This window comes from Schistocerca gregaria, chromosome 9 (assembly GCF_023897955.1).
Source record: "Schistocerca gregaria isolate iqSchGreg1 chromosome 9, iqSchGreg1.2, whole genome shotgun sequence".
In the NCBI taxonomy this organism is placed as follows: Eukaryota; Metazoa; Arthropoda; class Insecta; order Orthoptera; family Acrididae; genus Schistocerca; species Schistocerca gregaria.
Genome location: NC_064928.1, coordinates 110,306,337 through 110,328,828, shown reverse-complemented (window position 1 = coordinate 110,328,828; position 22,492 = coordinate 110,306,337). Strand labels below are relative to the sequence as shown.

The 22,492-nt window shown below is 37.3% G+C and overlaps 1 protein-coding gene across 1 annotated transcript in view; it reads right to left on the bottom strand.

The window, feature by feature from the left end:
- Window positions 1–10,262: 10,262 nt before the first annotated feature.
- Window positions 10,263–22,492, bottom strand: part of LOC126291602 (serine/threonine-protein kinase SIK2-like) — a 408,627-nt gene continuing 396,397 nt past the window's right edge. The window contains exon 11 of the mRNA XM_049985138.1: window positions 10,263–21,323. Within this exon, the coding sequence (XP_049841095.1) occupies window positions 21,195–21,323 (129 nt within the window). The 3' untranslated portion in view covers window positions 10,263–21,194. The remainder of the gene's footprint in view (window positions 21,324–22,492) is intronic.

The following is a 22,492-nucleotide window of genomic DNA, read 5'->3' as shown; positions in this document are numbered from 1 at the left end:
CAGTAGGCACTGTGGTGACCACAGCCATTATGAAATACATTAAAGGTCTTTGTAACTATGAATATGGATAACCATGAGCTGTAGAATGGAATGACAACTATGAAAATTTGTGCCGGACTGGGACTCGAATTCGCATTTCTCACTTACCATTTCACTGCCTGTGCACGACTTGTCACCAGACCAAAACTTCCATACGCATGCATTTCCAAAGGAACTTTGCATCGTAATTCATAATAACACAGACACTGGAATATCATATTTATCCTCAGACACCGGCAAGTCACTTTTACATGAAATGTCTCACCTCTACAGGAATATACATAACGGACATATGAATACAGGTCATAGATGCATGGTTGACAACATATGGAAGTTTGTATCTGGCTGTGAGCCACGCATGGATAACCAAACCCAATTTAAGATGACCACTCTTGATAAGCATGAAACCCGGTTTGAATACCAGTTCGGCACAAATTTTCATTGTTGTCATTCCATTCTACTGCTGAAGGTTAGCCATATTCACAATTGTGGATACATTTAATGTAAAAACAGTGAAGCACTCAGAAGGCATGTTTGGATTTTGACATAACTTTGACATGTACACATGATCAGTGGGCATGTAAATGATTAGAGTTGCAATTCTCTGAGCTAGCAGAGCACATTAGTCTTGTTACCAGGCCTGGTACACCATGAAAGGAGCACGAACAAAGTCAGATGTTGAGTGGTCACTGTGAAGGACACGGAGATGCCGTGTACTGGAATGAGACAGCGTTTGTCAATAGAGATGGGCAAACTCATTCATCTTTCATAACTAGTTCACTGGTGATCACTCTTTTCCGGGAACTGTTCATTTTTAGTCATTTCATCAGTCATTTGTGCTTGGTATACAGTTCTTATGAAAAATTGAAAATTAGTAGCATAGATGACTGCAGGTGAAAGGCACCAAGAGGGGACACTTGCCTCTGCCCTGGAGTGCAGAGTTTTTATTTACAACAGAATTCTCACATACTTGTAATTCTCGTGATTCTGCAAAACCTCTTGTTTAGCCAACTGTAGCGTTATGTGGCTGATCACAGTGAAATAATATGAGGTGGCACACAAAAAACTGGGAGTACAGACTGCTGGCCAATTACGAAGGATTTGTTGACCACTACAAGCAGAATAGATAAACATGTAACAAATTAGGCAGCGAATAAATAACAAATAAGCTAAGGCAAAAAACAACTTCGAAACAATAGATGACGATTGGTAGGCGGCGATGAGCAGTCTAGTATTCGGGGCCGATTTTTCGTGCACCACCTTGTACCTTGTACCTTATTATATTGTAGAAGTTATCATATTCTCTTTACAAAATGTGCCACCAGACACTCAGTTATGGAACACAGACTTCATCCTGTTGTAAGTCGGTCTGCCTTCCATACGAATGAACATGCTCTTTTACCATGGATCAAAAAAATACAGAAAATGGTCACTTGTCTATCCCATACCAACTTCCTTTGAATTTGCAATAACAAACACATACTGCCTTTATACAAGTATTTCTTCTGCTTTTTTTTTATTGAAATAGTGAATTAAGCTGATATGCCGTTTTGTTACTTGGAAACATGTATGTATTACATATAACGTAATTTTATGTAATTTACGTAATTATAAAATACATTTTAATTACCGGTCATGGACACTGAATAGAACCAGAAGTTCAGAGTTCAAAAAGGGTTTGAAACATATCTATAATGGGTGTGCACAGCAGATGTAACGAACAGCTCTATACTGAACTAACTATGAGCAGTCGGCAGTTGAACTGCGACGTGTGGCCACGCTTAGAAGGGCAAGTCCAGCCAAGCAAGACCAAGACAACTGGGAACGAGACCGAGATTCAAATGAGACTGGCAAACATGCCGTTGCAGGAATGAGACTGACCGTTCCCCATTCCCGGGAACTATAAGTAGAAAGTTGCGACCGAGACTGACAGGAACGGGACCGAGGCTGGAATGAGACCGGCCGATTTGCCGTTGCAGTAACGAGACTGACCGTTTCCTGTTCCTGGAAAGTATAAGTAGAAAGCCGCGACGGAGAGCAATGGGAATGGGACCGAGGCTGGAGCAATGGAACGAGATGAAAGACTGCTCCTCTGAATTCATTCATTGCTCGTTCCGTTCGTCTGTATGAACCGTTCCTTTGGACCCGTTACTTCACAAATGATCCATCTCTATTTGTCAACATCTGACAGTGTCTGAAAGGGGCCTTACTGTCATCTGCATTTGATCACATCTGACCACCAGAAGGCCGGTTGACCATATCGTGCACCAAGCACATCATAACCCATTCACATCAGCACATCCTATCCACAATTAAGCAGTGTACTCCAGAGCTGGCTCCAGTGATTTTGTCATCCCATAGGAAAATATCATGTGCCCCCACAGTCTACTTCCTTGAATTTTGAGATGTAGTCAAATGTTTCCAGAGTGTCATTACTCCTTGTCATCTTATTTTCACATACTACACTCAGTATGTCCTTCTGATGGGAATATGTCTTTAAGAGCAGTGCGAGGTATGGGTTGCCAGTCAGTGAAGCAAAACTGGACCATTTACAGTGTAATACATTTTGTGTTATGACTCCAGAATTAATTATGACAACCAGAATAAAGCTATGTCACACTCACAGAACATATGATCTGTTGAATTTTTGTCAAGTGCAGAACAGTGTAGAGGAAGGGACAAGGTGACCATCGCAGGCAGGTACATAATGAGGAGCAGAGTTCTTTCAGTACAAAGTGGTTCTAATTAAACTTTCACCATTTGAAAGGTCTCTGTGAAAAATAAATTGTCATAGGACAATGAAACTTTGTGGAAATGTTTGTGAGGACAGGTGGAAGAGAAATAATGAATAAAACACTGAAAGCAATACTTTTTAATTTGCACACAATAGGGTAATGTTGGCAACTACGTACCATGTTTGCATTCCAGATTACAAATGTTACTCAGTGTGATGACCATGTGCACCTATAACAGCCTGGAGGCTGCTCTACTACTGCCCGAAACATCAGAAGATGTGGGATGCTGGCTACCTCACTCGCTGTGCTCACCTTCCACCTCCACACTCCATCCAGCATTCTAAGCTATGGCAACAATAACTTCAACATTTTTTGGTGCAATTAGACATTGGCCTCTCTTGGAAGCAGTTACCAAATCATCAGTTAATTGAAACTTCTGAATCATGTTCTTCAACCTCAGTGTGGAAGAAGGACCTCTCTGTATTCCTTCAATGCCTCAGTATTCACAAATAGTAGCAGCACTGTTGCTAATGTTCTGATAAAATGAATAGCTTTATGAGTAAAGCCCTGCTCACTTCATCCAGACCTGTGTTTGCTGTCTGCAATGGTAATATCCTCTGACACTTGGGTTTCAACCCTGTGCTGCCACACCAATACTGGCACCTAATGGCAGTTCGTGTCACTAACATTACTAATAACGTTAATCTTTCAGTGCACAGTCTGGACATTGTTGCTATAAAGTTGCAAACAATTCTGTCTGTGCTCGCTGGTAGCATACCGCATTCTGTACTCGTCCACCGTGGTGCTCAAGGTCACAGCAAGATGTTATAACACCTGAACATGGGTGTATAAGAGCCAAAAATCAGTCATGTTCTAAATAAAAGAAGCCTAGAGCTTTAGTGGTATTTTCAGCTTCTGATATAATGTTGGATACCCTTACAGTAAATAGTTTTCCATCTGCTCTGGCTCAAGAAAAGAAAATAATAACCACTCTGGGCTTTCAATGTTCATGTATTGCATTTCATACCAACTGCTTGCTGTGGTGTAAAAGACACATGGGAGAGACAGGTTTCGTGAAAGCTTGTATCTAGATATACATTTATCTTCACATGTGCTACATGTTCAAAGTGCACCACAAAGACAAGAAACAAATGCACACCAGTTCACTATACATTGAATGTCTGTTCACTGCACTGCTGAACAGTGATAAATTACATATGTTGTCAGAAGTTGCAAAATGCACAAAACGTTCTGAATTATGTTAATGAATTCCAAGCAGAACTATAGGTGTCAGGGAACAAGGGAAATTAAACAGAGTATATATATCATGTATAACCTGTAACATATCAAGTATTACCTACAACAAAGGTTTTGCACACGTGGGTACCATTTTCAGCTTGTTTCATTGCAGACAATACTTTATTAAGTAAATGAATGAAAATGCATGACAGACATATGTTTCCACACTTACCTTATATTATACACATTTTTCTTGCATTAGCGTCACCGAACTCCTGTACGACTTCATTGAAATCCAAACATCCACTTACTTCATGTACAGTCAACACCATTGCCATAACACACGATCGTGACTGGTTGACCTCTGATACATTTTAATAAATTTATACTTTGAGGAACTTTCTTCTCCACTGGTCACTGTCACTGGTTGTGTTAGCAAAATTTATAATGCTATACTTACATTGTGCACAAAGCTGTGCTCTTTGTGTGACTCTCAAAGTTTCACTTGGTGTGCTACCAGGCATTACCAATGTTGGGTTCATCTTTAAAACTGTCACACAGTGTTTTGTAGAGGCACAGTGATGCTACTCCTGGTGTCTCTGTAGGCTATCAAGTACTATTTCATGCCATGGTTGGAAGGGGTTGAGGGAATTCTGATGCCACAACATGTAAGTATCACAGTACCATTTTTCAGTAGGGTAATGCTCCAGAAGCTACAGCGTGGTTCCTGATTAAAACAGTGCTCCAGGAAGTGTAGAATAAATTTCTTTCATTTCTGTCAATCATCACAGAAAGTTTGGTCCTTAGACTATCCATTTTTCTCAACAATGATCATCATCAGATCTGCAGTAAAATATGGGACATGAAAAAAAAAGGCTCTGAGCACTATGGGACTTAACATCTGTAGTCATCAGTCCTCTAGAACTTAGAACTACTTAAATCTAACTAACCTAAGGACATCACACACACATCCATGCCCGAGGCAGGATTCGAACTTGCGACCGTAGCAGTTGCGCAGTTCCGGACTGAGCGCCTAGGACCGCTAGACCACCGCGGCCGGCCATGAAATACAAGCAATGAACAGATTACACAATAAAACAATGAAATATGCCATAGTAAAATCAATTATTTAGTCTTTTGTTTTCATCATTTTTTCTCTAGTTACTCTATCAACTTTATACTATTTTATTAACTGCATAGCTTGTTCTTGTGAATGTCACTAATTTTCTCTAAAAAATCACAAGAACATCTCAGAATCACATATTGTCATTTGACTATTTTCCTTTTAACAACCAGCCATAGTGATTTAGGTTTTCTGTAATTGCCCTTCACAGCTGTCTTCCTCCCCCATGCTTGCCTACTCTGACTGGACTGATTATCTTGCTGTTTGATTCCCCCCCCCCCCCCCCCCAAAACCAACTAACATTTTAACAATTTGAAATTTAACTTTATTCGTGTTTCAGTTATCATGTTTTATCAATGTAATAACTTATACATTTGGGAATCCCACTATTGACTTTACCTGTTGCGCTCTTCATTTATTGCATTCTGTACAATTTTATAATTGGCAAATGTGTGCAGACTTACAATAGCTAGATCTAACAAGCTTACAGCACATACATATGCTGTCGCTACTGTCCTGGAGCGTGTTACAAACAGTAAACAGTAAACAGTAAACAGTAGCGCCATTGACAGTATGACTCCACCAGCACTGTGGCATGTTTACAGCTCATTTTAAGTATGTGCAATGATGCTAAGCTGAGTTTGTATATATTTTGTGATGATGCCACTATATCTTTATTATATTAGGACACTTTATGAAACAAGTATGCCTCATCACATTTTAACTGCATGTTTCCATATCCATGAACGTAATAATTCTTAGTTATGGTATGTTTTATTGTTTTAAGTTGTAATCTTGCCCAATACTAGTATTTCGTGTCCCATATTTTGTTGCAGATCTGAAGATGGTCACTGCTGACCAAAACTGGAAGTCTAAGGACCAAACAGTTTGTGATCATTGACACAAATAAAAGAAATTAATTAAAGTATAGTAAACTTCTGCACTTAACCCATGTCTCTATGAACCATCTGTGTGGTGCTGGAGATGCTGTTGTAGCCAGTGAGGTCCCCAGATTTGTTCCCAACAGAACTCTAGTGGAAATCTGTCCCAGTGACAGTATCCAGGTCCTAAGAGACCAGTTACAACAGTTTCTGTATGTCCATCTTTCTGGCCAGAGCTCTGAGGGACTTTGGTCATTCACTTATGTAATAAAAAGGAACACCTACAGCTGTCCTCACAATGTTATTTATTGTTTGCCTACCTCTTTACAGACGAATGGAGAAACTGGTAGGAGCAGACTTCAGTGAAGATCAGTTTGTATTCCGTGGTAATGTTGGAACACGTGAGGCAATACTAACCTCTTGACTTATCATAGAAGAAAGATTAAGAAAAGGCAAACCTACATTTCTAGCATTTGTAGACTTAGAGAACGCTGTTGACAATGTTGCCTGGAATACTCTCTTTCAAATTCTAAAGGTGGCAGGGGTAAAAATACAGGGAGCAAAAGGCTACTTACAATTTGTACAGAAACCAGATGGCAGTTATGAGTCGAGGGGCATGAAAGGGAAGCAGTGGTTGGGAAGGGAGTGAGACAGGGTTGTAGCCTCTCCCCGATGTTATTCAATCTGTATATTGAGCAAGCAGCAAAGGAAACAAAAGAAAAATTTGGAGTAGGTATTAAAATTCATGGAGAAGAAATAAAAACTTAGAGGTTCGCCGATGACATTGTAATTCTGCCAAAGACGGCAAAGGACTTAGAAGTGCAGTTGAACGGAATGGACAGTGTCTTGAAAGGAGGATGTAAGATGAACATCAACAAAATGAGGATAATGGAATGTAGTCAAATTAAATCGGATGATGCTGAGGGAATTAGATTAGGAAATAGATACTTAAAGTAGTAAAGGGGTTTTTCTATTTAGGGAGTAAAATAACTGATGATGATCGAAGTAGAGAGGGTATAAAATGTAGACTGGCAATGGCAAGGAAATAGTTTCTGAAGAAGAGAAATTTGTTAACATCGAGTACAGATTTAAGTGTCACGAAGTCGTTTCTGAAAGTATTTGGAGTGTAGCCATGTATGGAAGTGAAACATGGACGATAAATAGTTTGGACAGGAAGAGAATAGAACCTTTCGAAATGCGGTGCTACAGAAGAATGCTAAAGATTAGATGGGCAGATCACATAACTTATGAGGAGGTATTGAGTAGAATTGGGGCGAAGAGGAGTTTGTGGCACAACTTGACAAGAAGAAGGGATCGGTTGGTAGGACATGTTCTGAGGCATCAAGGGATCACAAATTTAGCATTCGAGGGCAGCGTGGAGAGTAAAAATTGTAGAGGGAGACCAAGAGATGAATACACTATGCAGATTCACAAGGATGTAGGTTGCTGTAAGTACTGGGAAATGAAGAAGCTTTCACAGGATAGAGTATCATGGAGAGCTGCATCAAACCAGTCTCAGGACTGAAGACCACAACAACAACATACCATTTTAGGCACTTCAGTGCAACATCTTCAGACCTTAACTGAGGTTGAGGAGGTTAACTCCAGTCGCATACATGATTCATTGATGGCCATCATCTATGAATTGGTTTTCACAGACTACCTGTTTCAATGGTCATGTGTCTCCAATAACATGTAGTTGATTGTTGGAGAGACATCTCTGTTATAGGTAGTCTGCGAAGACCAGTTCATAGATTTTGGCCACTGATGAATCATGTACGATTGAAGTTAACACCCTCAGCATCAGTTAAGGCCTGAAGAAGGTGTACTGAAACACCCAAACTGGTAGCCATATACACTGACGTACAAACAATTCAACGAAACATCATCGATATGGGCTTTCAGAGCTGAAGGCCCACTCATGCACCCTTGCTGACTCCATGACACAAAGCTTTACTCCTTGCAGTGGGCCCATCAACACTGACTTGATGACTGGAAACATGTTGCCTGATCAGACAAGTCTTGTTTCAAATCATATCGAGCGGATGGACATGTACGGGTATGGAGAAAATCTCATGAATCCGTGGACCCTGAATGTGAGCAGAGGACTGTTCAAGGTGGTGGAGGCTCTGTAATGGTGTGGAGCGTGTGCAGTTGGAGTGATATGGGGCCCTGATACATCTAGATACGACTCAGACAGGTGACACAAACGTAAGCATCCCGTCTGATCACCTGCATCCATTCATGTCTACAGTGCATTCTGACAGATTTAGGCAATTGCAACAGGACAATGCAACACCCCACACATCTAGGATTGCTACAGAGTGGCTCCAGGAACACTCTTCTGAGTTTAAACACTTCCACTGGCCATCAAACTCCATAGACATGAACATTATTGAGCATATCTAGGATGCCTTGCATCAGGGTAATAAATAACATTGTTAGTATGGCTTTTATTACATAAGTTACGACAGTTGTGAAGCAGTTCACATCAGAAGAGGATACAATGGCCTTATGACAACCTTCACAACCAAGTAAGTGCATGCACGTAGGCCAGAGATGGTACTTTGTCATATTGATAGGTGACTCGATTTTGTAATCACTGAACACATACTTTCTCAACACATGATAGATAAAAATATACAATCACCAAGCAGCAGCAGGAGATAAATGCACGCACGTGCACTCTCTCTCTCTCTCTCTCTCTCTCTCTCTCTCTCTCTCTCTCTCTCTCTCTCTCTCTCTCTCTCTCTCGAAAGATCGTGCATGAGTTAATAAGAAAGTAAAGCTAATAGCATTGTATGTAACAGAGGTGGGAGGGGGGACAGCAAAAAAGACAGGTCAGGAAATGAAAGATGTAGAAAACAATAATGGAGTGAAGAAAGGAGTAGTTACTGTGAAGAAATGCCAAGATGGAAGGAACTAACACAAATTAAGGCCAGGTGATTAATTTATGTTAATTTTATACGTCTCAATGTATTTTAACAGTAACTACTCCTTTCTTCACTCTCTTTTAGTTTTCTACATCTTTCATTTTGTGATCTGTCTACTTTTTGCCATTCCCCCTCATATCTCTGATACACACAATGTACTTAGGTTTTCACTCTTATTAACTTATGCAGTAATCACTGTCTTGCACATTACCCTGTCTGCCACCTTTAAGCTCTCAGGTTTTCAAATCTCACCTGCTGCAGCCCATAATTATCAGACTTTCCTTCTCCCATCTGGTAAGTCTCCCCTGACCTGAGGTTCTCGGTGACTTTTCAGAATTGTATCTGTTTTCCTAAACCTCTTCATTCCTTTTCCTTCACCTTCTTTCTTCTCCTTCAACTCCTCTGGCAGAAGAATGAGCCACTGGCTCCAAAAGCTTGCATAAGTTTAGTGTTTGCATGTTCTCCTGTTGCTGCTTGGTGACTAGATACTTTTCTCTATCCAATTACATTACATTGTCAAAAATTGATTATTTTCATTGTTATAACCACATTATTATTTTATGTTCCTTCTTTTCTACAGTCTGGAGAGCATTTAAATCTGATCATCCGTTGTTATTCCATTCCTGTTGACTCATATTAACACAAAAGCAGTAAACAAATGAGGAATTAAAGACATCTGAAAAGAATCTCAGTTTTGTGTGTGAGTGAAATCTGTAGAAAACAAAACAAGAAAAGTGAAGAAATAACATTTTTGTCTTGTGGATACCCAATGTCACTCCCTATCTATTTCTTACATTCATGAGTCCCTTCAGATCTAGCATCTGGAGTGATGGGTCTTTTTCTTGAGCAGCTGTGGCTGTCTATTTTGCTTAGTACAAGAAAATTATGGAAGGCCACAGACTTGTCAGTTTACAACTGTTTGTTCATATTTTGTATGTGTGTATTCGGTATAGTACTGCATTTTTGTTCCAATGTATTTTATCAGTATTTATTTCTTTAGTCACAAACTTTTACATTCGTAATGACAAGCTACAAAAACTTTGTTCCAATAGTGCATGTTTCAGTCACTAGTAAGCATTACAGTTACAGTTAGGGTTACTTGAAATTTTGTCGATAGCATAGAATATGCAATGTACAAATTTTTCTTGTAGATGATTGCATTTCCTTTTTTTCAAAATACAGAAGTAAATTAATTTTGATTACTTGCTCCACAACCAAGATCCTGATAGCAGAATAGGGAACTGGGTAACACAGGAACATCATGTTAGCATAAATGCAGCAGCTTTTTTTGTTTTTAATTTTATAATCGATATGAGCTTGTGCACAATTTATTCAATTTCATACAATAAGGCTCCTTAGATGTTACGGAACAGTGAATAAAATCACATTTGTCAGTGAAATTATTACAAATTATTAGACTGTAAATATTCTCAAAAACAGTCCTTAGAAAGTGTCCAATTCCAAACACATACAAGAACTTACAAACTTACAAAACATGGCTAGGAAAATTGCACATATGAAAGTTCTCTCGCCATTCACCTACAAAAAAAGAGATTTGTACCTCATTTATTGACAAGTACTACATACCTACTGCATAAACATATTATGCCATCTACTACCATAAATTCTGAGATCAGCAACAGAAATTTTGCTTTTTTCCCCAAATCTTTGCCTAGTCAGTGACAGAAAAAACTTATCAAATTGGAGAGTTACAGAAATTGTTTTTATAGAAATTATATACAATTTACAAACTCATTTTGCATTTTGCTGATTTAAAACTGAGGACTCACAACAGTGAAACAGTTGCTGATCAAAGATATACACAATTACAAATCTTGCCCATGCAAGCATTTTGCTGCTAAAGACAAGTTAAAAACTACCAGCAGTGATTTTTCACTTTCAAACTACAAAATAGTTTAGCTATGAATAACAATAGTTACAATAAACTGCACAATACACATAGCTTATCCCAACAAAACTCAAAGAGGTCCAAACTGCAGAAGACTACTGCAAGAGCCAAACACCTGTAACATGGCATGTTAAATACCATTTCTCTTTTCTTTTACATGGAAAAATGATTTACCCCCATGTTCAAAATACTACATGCTTCTCACTCTTTCACAGTGGGCATACTAAATACTCATTCATACCCACACAGTTTTTAAACATATTAAGAGGATTAATGTCCCTACAAGCTACTCTAAAATGAGTGTCTTCGATGGAGGAGAATAAAACAAATATAAGAAAATAGCACTGATGTGTCCAGTAAGCAATTTTACACACTGGTGTTGGACTGGAAAACGAACTTTACACTTGATATTGATGGAGCACAGCTGTAAGTGAAGTAGTAATGGATTTCTATTCTTGTTTTATACATTTCTGGTTTTAGTAACATATTATTAAATAAGAGAATTTAAATTAGTGCTCATCATTCAGATATTTCAAGCAAGCATTTTTGAGAAAAAGTTGCAAGATATCATCCTTTCATATACCTGACATGACATATAGTGCACTGCTTAATGATCCTCGCAGATGTGTATGTGAGTGCAGTTGCTTGAGTTCATATGTTGGACAGCTGTGAAATTCATCCTATTTTCTTGTTTATTATGTTGATGTTTGGAAGACACTTGAGAATTATTTTCTTTCTCCTGTACAAGATGGCAAGCATTGCTATATTCTTCTGCAGTTTGGTCCACAGCAGCTCCCAGTATGATTCTTGATACAGTCACTACAACATGAGGATATTCCTTACAATTCCAGTTCCTGCAGACAGCACACACCCATGTACCTTTATGTATAGCATATATAAATAATAAAAAAAACTGCTTTAGTAACAAAACAGTGCACAATCGTGCTCCGACCAGCAGAGCACGTACGTTGTTCCTCAGCTTGGAAAAGATTTTCTTGTATGCAAAAAACTGCACTTTTGAAAATACATCATTAAAATATGGAATAGTGATGCATTACAGTGTTATTGACTGGAATATCCTGACATTCATTTACTGAAGCAGTAATGTAGTACGCTATCTGTACATTTAAAAATAGTTATTGCTAATATTGAAAATTTTACACATAAACACACACATAAACACACACACACACACACACACACACACACACACACACACACACACAGTGATGTATGTACATATTCATACAGCATTCATTGCTATTCTAATCATTCATACTCTCTCATACAAGTGCATAAAATATACTGTCATTCTTCAACTACAGGAGATCAAACCATAAACACTGAATGAGGAAAACAATCCAGCCATTATGTGAGGGGAGTGTTATAGAGTATAGAATAGCAGAGAGCACCTGCTTTCCAAACAACAGCGACAGCACCTGTTCTCACATCCAAACAGCACAACCACGCAGACTGGACCATTCCATGCAGGTTGCTGTCTTTATTTGTTGTATTCTTATAGAATTTGCTGCAAAGCTGCAGTCTGCTATTCCAACATTTTAGCAGCCAATCTGACTTCCATGTCTGCCTCTGTAGCTAAGTAATCACTATAGTTGTCTGCCATACAGAGGACCCAGGTTCAGTTCCTGGTAGTGGGAGTATTCTTCATCTGTCAGAGGACTGGCTACTCAAATGGGAAGTAGCAGTTCTAAATCTGATGACTTGCTTTCAAAGACAGAGTGCAATGCCAAACCTTGTGGTCTGTACCTTTTACTCTGAACAAGATGGCAGGGACAGGTTTCAGAAGCTTGAGAATTTTATTCAAAATGATGCACCACAAATACTGAGATAATTTTATTCGGATGTACCACTGAAGAAACAGTTACCAGTGTCATGAAAAAGTAGGTGCCTGAGACCTCCACAACCTTAAAGCTACCACCAGACTGTTCTCATATTTTAATATGCTGCTTGATTTATCCATGACGGACAAGCAGTCGTTACTAAAATCATAAAAAAGTACAAAGAAGGGCAGCTCATTTTGTATTATCACAAACTAGGGGAGATAGTGCCACAGACATGATACATGAATTGAAGTGGCAATCATTAAAACAAAGGTGTTTTTTGTTGCGACGAGATCTTCTCATGAAATTTCAATCACCAGTTATCTCCTCTGATGGCGAAAACATTCTGTTGGCACTCACCTACATAGGGAGAATTGATCATCATGATAAAATAAGAGAAATCAGGGCTCACACAGAAAAAATTAAGTGCTCATTTTTCCCGTGCACTGTTTGAGAGTGGAACAGTAGAGAGACAGCTTGAAGGTGTTTCATTGAACCCTCTGCCAGGCACTTTATTATGTATAGCACAGTAATCATGTAGATGTAGACTGTTAAAGTACATGCTCAACAATTTTTGACCTAGCAAAACCACTAAAACCGCTGAATTTCAACATGATGAGATTTGAATTTGTGGGCATCTCTGCAGGGGTGTGTATTATCCTTGATCATTAGTGAGAGTGTCCGATTTCTTGACCATGCACTCAGTTATGCTGCATATATGTTTATATCCAGGTGTGTCTTTCCCAGAGGTTTATGGACTACACATGCAAACAGCTGTTGCTGTAACACTGCCTATATTCACAGACTCAATGTACCAATTCATTTTAGTTTATTTTCCCAATTAGATGGATGATTCTGAAACACATATTATGAAGACGAGACTACAAGAGAAGTGACAACAAAATTTTAATATTTTTATACATGTGTGGTGTCTAATCTTCCAGGCATTCTCAAAAGAACAGACACCACTTAAGGCAATGATCACTTCAGTGTGGGTGCACACCATGCTCGAACTCTTACAGGAATCAGTGAAATGCCGCAAGTAATAAGGATGATGGAAGAGGGGCACTATATCTGTGGTGTGTGGATAAGTTGAGAATTTGTATCTAATGAGAGGCATGCCAGGCAGTTGCGATGACCACTGTGCCCAGAAGAGCAGCGGTCAGTGCGTCTGCCTAGTAAGCAGGAGACCTGGGTTTGAATCCCGGTCCAGTACAAATCAATACCCGCTCACAGATAATGTCATTAATTCCTTTGTGTTTTAATACTTTCATTTATATTTTTATCTCTCTCACTTTTATAAGATTCTTGTAGAATAATCCTGACGATAAATACTTGATCCTATGAAATGTATCAATTTTAGTGCTTTAGCACTGTGAAAGATCAGTGAACCTACTTTTTGACATTAATGTACTGCTAATGGATAATGACTTCAGCTATTTTATTGATAGTATTTAATCCACATTGATTATTTTCAGAATCATACAATTTCATCTTCATATTTCCTTGTGGCAATCCAACTCTACCAATACAATGAAGTAAATAAAGTGATCCAAAATTTAACCACATTGAAATCAGTAGTGCTACTGTAAGCATAAAATAGGTTAATTCTTGGCCACGCTCCTGCAATCTGGAGTACAGGGTTTACATCTCTATTTCCTAACTCATTGATCATTTTCTTAGATACATGTTAGATTTTATCATATAAGGATGTAATTTCAGATCATGTCCATAATCATTTTAATAACACAGAATGTTATACTTTGAAGATAATTGTGGGAAAAACTTCCCTTTTAAGTATGAAACTAATCTGTGTCAAGTATTCAGTAGCTAGCCATCATTTCTCTGGGATATATATATATATATATATTTTTTTGTGTCACCTCTAAAATTTAGTTCTTTTGACATAACACATCTCGAAACTGGTCAACTCATTTACATCAAAAATTGGAACTTTAGAGTTTGTCTCCCCATCGTCCTGGATAAATTTCTATTGACACTATAGGGTATGATGCTATATTATGAAAAATAGCCCAATGCTGGCAGCAAGTCTATTGAGAAGTAGTATGTATGTGTATGTACCTTCTGTGCACAATATATACAGGGTGATTCCATGACCATATTACATACATTCAAAATGATGGGGAGGGGTAGATGTATCAATATGAGGAAGGTACCCTTGCCCAGAAACAAAAAAGTCAAAAATTGTTCTGATACCTCTGACAGTGGAGCTATTCTGTGGCAAGATCTTTGCTTTCCATATTTTATGAGGTTGTAGTAGGGACCAAAATGAGAAAAAGATGTACAGTTGACATGGGCTCTAAAGTACATACTGTAAGAGGTATGAGTATTTATTCATCTTTTCTACGGTGAAACCCATCTCTTCCACAGAACAAATCTCTACATAATGCACAAGTGTAAACACATCTCCCAAAAGTTGTGGTATGGAGGTGAGTCCACTGAATTATTACTTGAAATAATTTATATTTGTACAGTGCATACGTAGTGTGAGCTCGTAATCTATTTTTGACTACTCATTTTGCTATAACCACTAACAAAGCTTATATTTTACCACTGATCAATACGCTGTGGACATGTTGTATATTACTATTACTCCATTCTTTTCTCAATTGCAAGATTAGCAAAACAGATGGATGTACAACACATTGTGCCAAAGATAAACTATTACATTACAGCCTGGCAATTTAATAAAAGCACTGAGGAGAAATGACAAGTCATAAATTAATAAAGGACATGCTGGAATTAGATACATGTATTACAGAAAGATAAGCGGCTTCTTGTGATCAGTTTCACTATCTGTCTATCATTTTTTTCCCTCAGGTATTCAATTCTACTTTCACTTTTTCCTATAGCTGCTCATCTCTATCTCAGATTCACTTATACTTTCAAACTATTTTGTCAATTGATCTCTCTCTCTCTCTCTCTCTCTCTCTCTCTCTCTCTCTATCCCAATATGACATCCACTCTTGTGGACTCCTCCCACATTTTGCTTGATGATATCTAATGACTTTGAATCCTCTGAGACTCTCCTATTCTGTCCCAAATATTTCTCTTTCTTGTAGAACTTTTGCTGTCAGAACCCATGATTTTGTCACTTTTTGTATGTGAGTTCACTATATGAGGTAAATTGTATGATTCTCTCTTTGACTGTGATTGGGTTATTCATAGAATCCTTTTCAATCAATCTCACTTAAGTTGACATTATTTACACATTTTGGATGATAAGCACTGTTTCTCTATTCTCCAACTTTTACACACATTCAGTAAAAAACTTCTGATGTATCACACTCTAAGCCCACTGTTTTCCTCAAAATATTTATTTTCATCAACACAGTGCCACCATTTGCATGTTGGTAAGTGCTGCTATGAGGTGCAATATGTGCTTTACATGTATACTGTATTCAACTATTTACTTGATTGTAAGTGGTTATGAATGACTACCAGTTTTTAGACTCTCATTTATTTGTTAAAAGCAGTTGACAGTGTTGCAAAGGTGTCAAGAATGATTCCCAGATTCTTACTTTTGCTTAAAATCTTTATATTTTGTAATTTTTTAAAATTATTTTCATTCATTTTCATGTATCTGTGTACTTCCCATGAAAGCAAGACTGCTATTCACAGATGCCATCTTGATACTTGATGGACTACAAAAACAAGTTCATGATTAATTCCAATACATCCAGCAATTTCAAATTTACTGTGCATCACTGATAATTTTACATGTAACAGGTCTGAAGAACCAAGTTCAATAATTTATCTGCTTCGATAGTGATTTTTCACTGTGCAGTGCAGTGTGGACAGATTTTAAACTTCCTAGTATATTAAAACTGTGTGCCAGACTGGGACTTGAACCTGGGATCTTTGCTTTTCAGAGGTGTGTGCTTTACTGAGTGAGCTATCCAAGCAGTAGTCTAGTGTAATAAGCCTCTGATTTGTTTGATATCTCCAGTCTTAACATATGCTTCTGTGCCTTCACCACTGCATTCCCGAAGTTTATGGTGGCCTGATTTCATAATAATTGCAAATTTTACCGTGATGCCTTTCCACTGATTTGCCTGTCATAAGTAACTGATGAGCTCACACTCTGAGCACTCTGTACATATCTGAACAGCTTAAATGGAACAATGGCTATAATAAATATATTGTCGATTTAGACTGCTGCTTTATATTTCTCTTTGGCCAATTTTGGCTCTGAACAATTATATTTACCTTCAGATAAATCCAGAAATCAAACTAACCATAATGAATTCTAAAATTGCAACCTTTGAGGACAAAGAATGTACTGTATAAGCACAATAAATGATCATTAGCAGGCATTATGTTAATACTTATGAACAATTTATGTGACACATTACAGCCCTACATTACCATTTTGAAGACAGTCAGAAAAGAAAAATCTTAAAGATGGCTGTGCACAAGCCAGAATATAACATTATACAAAAAATGGCATGGCATTGGACCAGTATGTCGGAAAAAGAACTGTCAGATTGTCCTGGTATACTATACATGTAGGATGTTGCAGGGTCAGTTGTGCACAGAAATATTTGTTGGAAAGAAGTTAAATACATTGAGCTATTTCTGAGCCAATTAGCATTGAAGCTACCCCGAGAAGACCATTGCACACGTTAATTTAAGTCACCCACTGGATACAAGCAGTGTCAGCTGCTCTCATAGTGCAGATTACAGTGCACAAGACTGCTCAGCCTTCAATCTTTACTACCATCCCAAGTCCAATTTTTTAACAGTTCTATTACTCAGTTTTAAGAAACCAAATAAAGAATATGTTTGGCAACACCATCTCTGGTGGGCTGCTCAAACTTGTGTGAACAATGGCCTGATTGGCTAACTTCAATGCTAAATAAGTTGGAAATCCTGCAACATATTGAATTTTTTTCTTAACAATTAATCTTGCACCACCCTTACAAGCTCTTCACATGGTTTCTAACCACTCTCTATAATGAAAGACATTTAGGTTCAGAATTAAGGCTAAGACCTAAATGTATTGTATGTTTGTAACTGTACTTGACAATTGCAAAATCCATCATATTGATGACTCCATGCAAAAAAAAAAAAAATTAAATAAATAAATGTAGTTGACTTTTGTACAGTTTTTGCAGTTATCATATGAGCAACTCAGACATTGTCTTTTTATTCCAGACACTGGCATTCTATATCCTCAGTTAGCAAGAAAGTGTTACTAACATTAAAAAGCCTGAGCAGGTAAAAGACACAAATGTCAAATGTGCTACATTCTGTTATGAAAGTCACAACTCTTTGATACAAATAGTCCTTTGGCACCAGATAAGTGAGAAGGACAGGTGTCACAATTTATTGAACCAGAAACTGCCAGTGAAATAAAAGCAGTTAACAGAAGGATTACCTTCTTTATGTCAATGAAGGAACGTTTTGCCTTTTAAGACTTAACAGATATGCTGTTGCTGAACAGTTCAACACTAACAGTCTTCCTTTGACTACAACAATGTCCTGGTCACCACAGTGTTTCGAGATTCTGTTTTCAGGGAATCTATAAAAATGAAGCTGATTATTGATAAAATGAATTGTGATGTCCACGATAACATCAAGTTAATTCTCCATTGGTGCTTGGTGGAACATGACAATATTTAAAATGAAACACTTTCCTGAAGATCACGTAAATGTAATGATACCTATCAGTAAACAGAACAAAATGCTAGATAGTGTATGCAAAATACTTTTGATAACTATAATTGCTGGTTCCATCAAAATGGTGTAGGATGTGTACCACAATGCCACAGATGTTGCAGTTCAGCACTAAATGATCATAAATAACCAACTTATCCAATATAAAAATAAAAACAGCGGTCAAGGAAGAGAACATTTCAGACTTTCAACAACCTGTTTTAAACTTCATGTTGAGACAGTACTCTGTATGAGGGTAAAAATTTGTAATAAACTAAAATGCTCAAGGATATTTAACAGCCAGCTTCGTTCTCTAAAACGAGATTGCTCTGCAACCTTTTGATGGAGAAGTGCTACTGTACCAGCATTGACAGAGAATAGAATTTTAGTTTGAACAAGAAAATTTTACATTTAATTGTGGACTGTTATAAATATAAATGATGCTGCATTGATACTTATAATAATGTAAGATGTTTAATTCTATTTCAACAATGGAAAATCTCGGGTGGAATATTTTCATTCTGTTCTTTGTTTAAAAAGTAATTATGTCTCAATATAAATTTGACTTGTGTCCTGTGTAATAAATTATTATAACTATAAATGACACGCAATCATTTGGTTACAGTAACGCATATAAAATTATTCAAAATATTTAATTTTTTAAAGGAAAGTCAAATCCATTTTGTTATAAATTTGTCCTCTTGCATAACAAATCAAAGTTTGACAACTGTTCTCTCTGAGACAAATATATTACATTTCAGACAGAATTTAGAGTTGGGTCAACTGTGTAGGCTATTTGTGTGAAGCAGCAGGACCTTCATAACAGAATATTACACTTTTAACATTTCTAACTTTGGTTGTAATCAATTCTGGGTTTTTATTATACACTATGCCTACTAGCTATATAGAACGATTAAAGGACATCATCCAGACTGTGATGGTTGAGTCTCATGCTCTCTCAAAAATGGATGAAAGGTATGTAGTTGACATATTAGAGCAATGAAGGAATTTGATCTCACCTCAGGGCTGTAAATAAATTGATCAGTTCAGTAAAAGTTTTGAAATAAATTCTCAAACTTGTTGTATTTTACTCATAATTGGCCATAAAGAAAAGTGTGTAAAATGGCAAAAACTGTTTTTTAAAAATATCTCTCATTCACACTTTACCACAGATACACTTCGTAAAAGAGAGAAACTTACATTTCATCTCTGCACCACTATTTTTTAATATCCAAAATGTGGAAGCACTACAAAGCCAGTGTGCAGAGGTGCCAGCACCAGAAAGCTGCCACTGGCCACTTGCTATACAAATTTAAAAACACTTTTGCAATGTCCGCAGGCTAGGAAAGACAGTATGGATTACTTCATACAAATTTGATGCAACAACATTGCCTTCAATTGTGAAAAATGTTTGTAATGTTCCACAAGTGTTGCCTGAAGATGATCAAGCTGATGAAACTGAATTTTTTATTTACAGTTTGTAAATGTCCTGCTTTAACACAGACCATGCACAGTTATGATAGCACAAAACAACAATTCCTTCAGATTTTTGCAGCAATATTTACACTTGTTTCATCAGAGCACACATGCATATATGAACAAATTACAGTCAAAATAATGAAAAATCATCACTCCAGATATCATAGTAATGTTATGTTACAGACTAGAATTCTAGAGGCATTATCACAACTTAGGAACTCTCAACCTAGGCAATTCACATTGGTGATTAACTTTGGAGGCCGTACATTTTGTGTGGCTTTGTTGCCATTTCATGTTCCTTTTTCTTTGAAGAATAAAAAAAGAGCCTAACTACAAATGATGAAATGTAAACTGATTGCAATTTGAATACTTAAAAACATTAAACTGAAATATGCACCACGAAATTAAGTACATTCTTTCACATGAATCATGAAACAGTCTTCTCTTGGAGCACAAGTGCCACAGAAATCTGGAGCCATTGCCTCTACTTTCACTAACAACAACACCAACAATGACACACATATGACTAGTATTCAAGTTCTGCTCACTACAATAGTTGCAGTTACACATTTCACAAGTACCACTTCTTCTCCTACTTTATGTTGAGCAATCATGAAGCCCTATAAATTTTTCACACCATCTCACATAAAATGGCATTCTCCTATTGTAATCAACTTCTCCAATCAAGTCAAGTTTATCTCCAACACAACCCTACATGCCTCTGGACAAAAAAAGCACACATTTGCAGTTCACTCACATCCATCAATCCTCATAATTTTGAGGCCTTTAATCATTACCTTTCCCACAACCCAAGAATGGTACAAAATTTTAGCCAGTAGCTGTATGATTTGTGTACAAACATTTTTTGTCTCTTCTAAATTTCTGTGGAATATTTTGGATTATTTAAAACTAAAAAGGTAGTGATCACAATTTATATGTGCCAGTTTTACACAAAAGAAAAGGTCACCCATCACATAACTTTGCAAAACTGTAAATTTTTAAAATTATATGAGACCAAAATATGTTACATGCCTACGGGCCGAATTTTGGTCTGTCAGTACCTGTGACTCGATGTAGATTATAAGTAGTGTACCACATTTCCAAAGAAAAAAATTGGATTCCTGATTGAGCTCAAGTTTAACAGGCCAACATGAAGTACGAAATGAGCATCACATTCAGGTTCGAGGACTGCTGAGAGGTACACGTTACTCTTAAAATTTAATCTCTTTTAAAGTATAAATCATTCTCAAGCAATCAAATACTGGGCCCATAATGGCAGAAGCCCACAGGGGGGCTGAAGTAAAATGTAGCCTTCGAACATTCTGCATCACTGCCTTCAGACGGATTCCATGTGCTCCGTGAGTTCGAGGATGGGACTGTCACAGACCGACGGTCCCAGTGGTTGCCAAGGCAGGCCTCCCGGCAGGTAGGAGCCAGGTGCAGGACTCAGTGACAGCGGGGGAGGCTGTAAATGACAAAAACAAACCACTGACATCGTTGTTATGAGAAGCTGAAAGAACTGATGTCTAAACTGAGGGCAAAAAACTTGAGTGTGACCACAACCAGCCTCAGTTAATTTTGGAAAAGCTTTATTTGATTGTCATAACTGGTTTTCGACCACTGTGATTGTTTTAATGAAGCCAATCAATGGTGCAGTCTTGCTATTTAGTAAATAACAAATACACTTGCTTAACACATCGTGATCCAATAAAACGTCATATGCTGTTTATTTTTACATGTGAGTTTAAAAACTTAAACGAAATCTAAACCAAGTATACACATGGATCAAAGTGAAATATGTGTTTAGGTCACATCTGAACTTGTATTTGATGAAATATGTCTGTTTTTAGATAGTGTATTATCCAAAAATTTTCAATTATCACCATTTTATCATCATCATCATAAGCATTACTGATTATTGAAATGTTTACAAAATAACAAAAAGAATCTATACACATAATAAAATTGTAACCGGCTAATGTCTGTACGTAGAATATATTTAAGAAAACTTAATATAAACACCAACAGAAGCCAACAGAAATTATTTTTAAAACATTTTTTGTCTGTCTGTCCATATATTTGTACATGCATCATGCAAAGATTTGCAAGGATTTAGAAGCATATACCTCTAGGGGAAAGACAGACAGTGCCTGCAGGAGAATTAAAGAAACCGTTGGAGAAAAGAGAACCTCCTGCACGAATATCAAGAGCTCAGATGGAAAACCAGTCCTAATCAAAAAAAGGGAAAGCTGAAAGGTGGAAGGAGTATATCAAGGGTCTGTACAAGGGAGATGAACTTGAGAGTAGTAGTACAAAAATGGACGAGGACATAGATGAAGATGAGTTGAGCATTTGAACGGAATGGCCAGTGTCTTGGAGATAGGATGTAAGATGAGCATCAACAAAAGCAAAACAAAGGTAATCAAATGTAGTTGAATTGAATCAAATGATGCTAAGAGAATTAGATTAGGAAATGAGTCACTGAAAGTAATTGATGAGTTTTGCTAATTGGGCAGCAAAATAATTGATGATGGCTGAAGTAGAGAGGATATAAAATCTAGACTGGCAATGGCAAGAAAAGCTTTTCTGAAGAAGAGAAATTTGTTAAAATTGAGTAAAGATTTAAGTGACAAA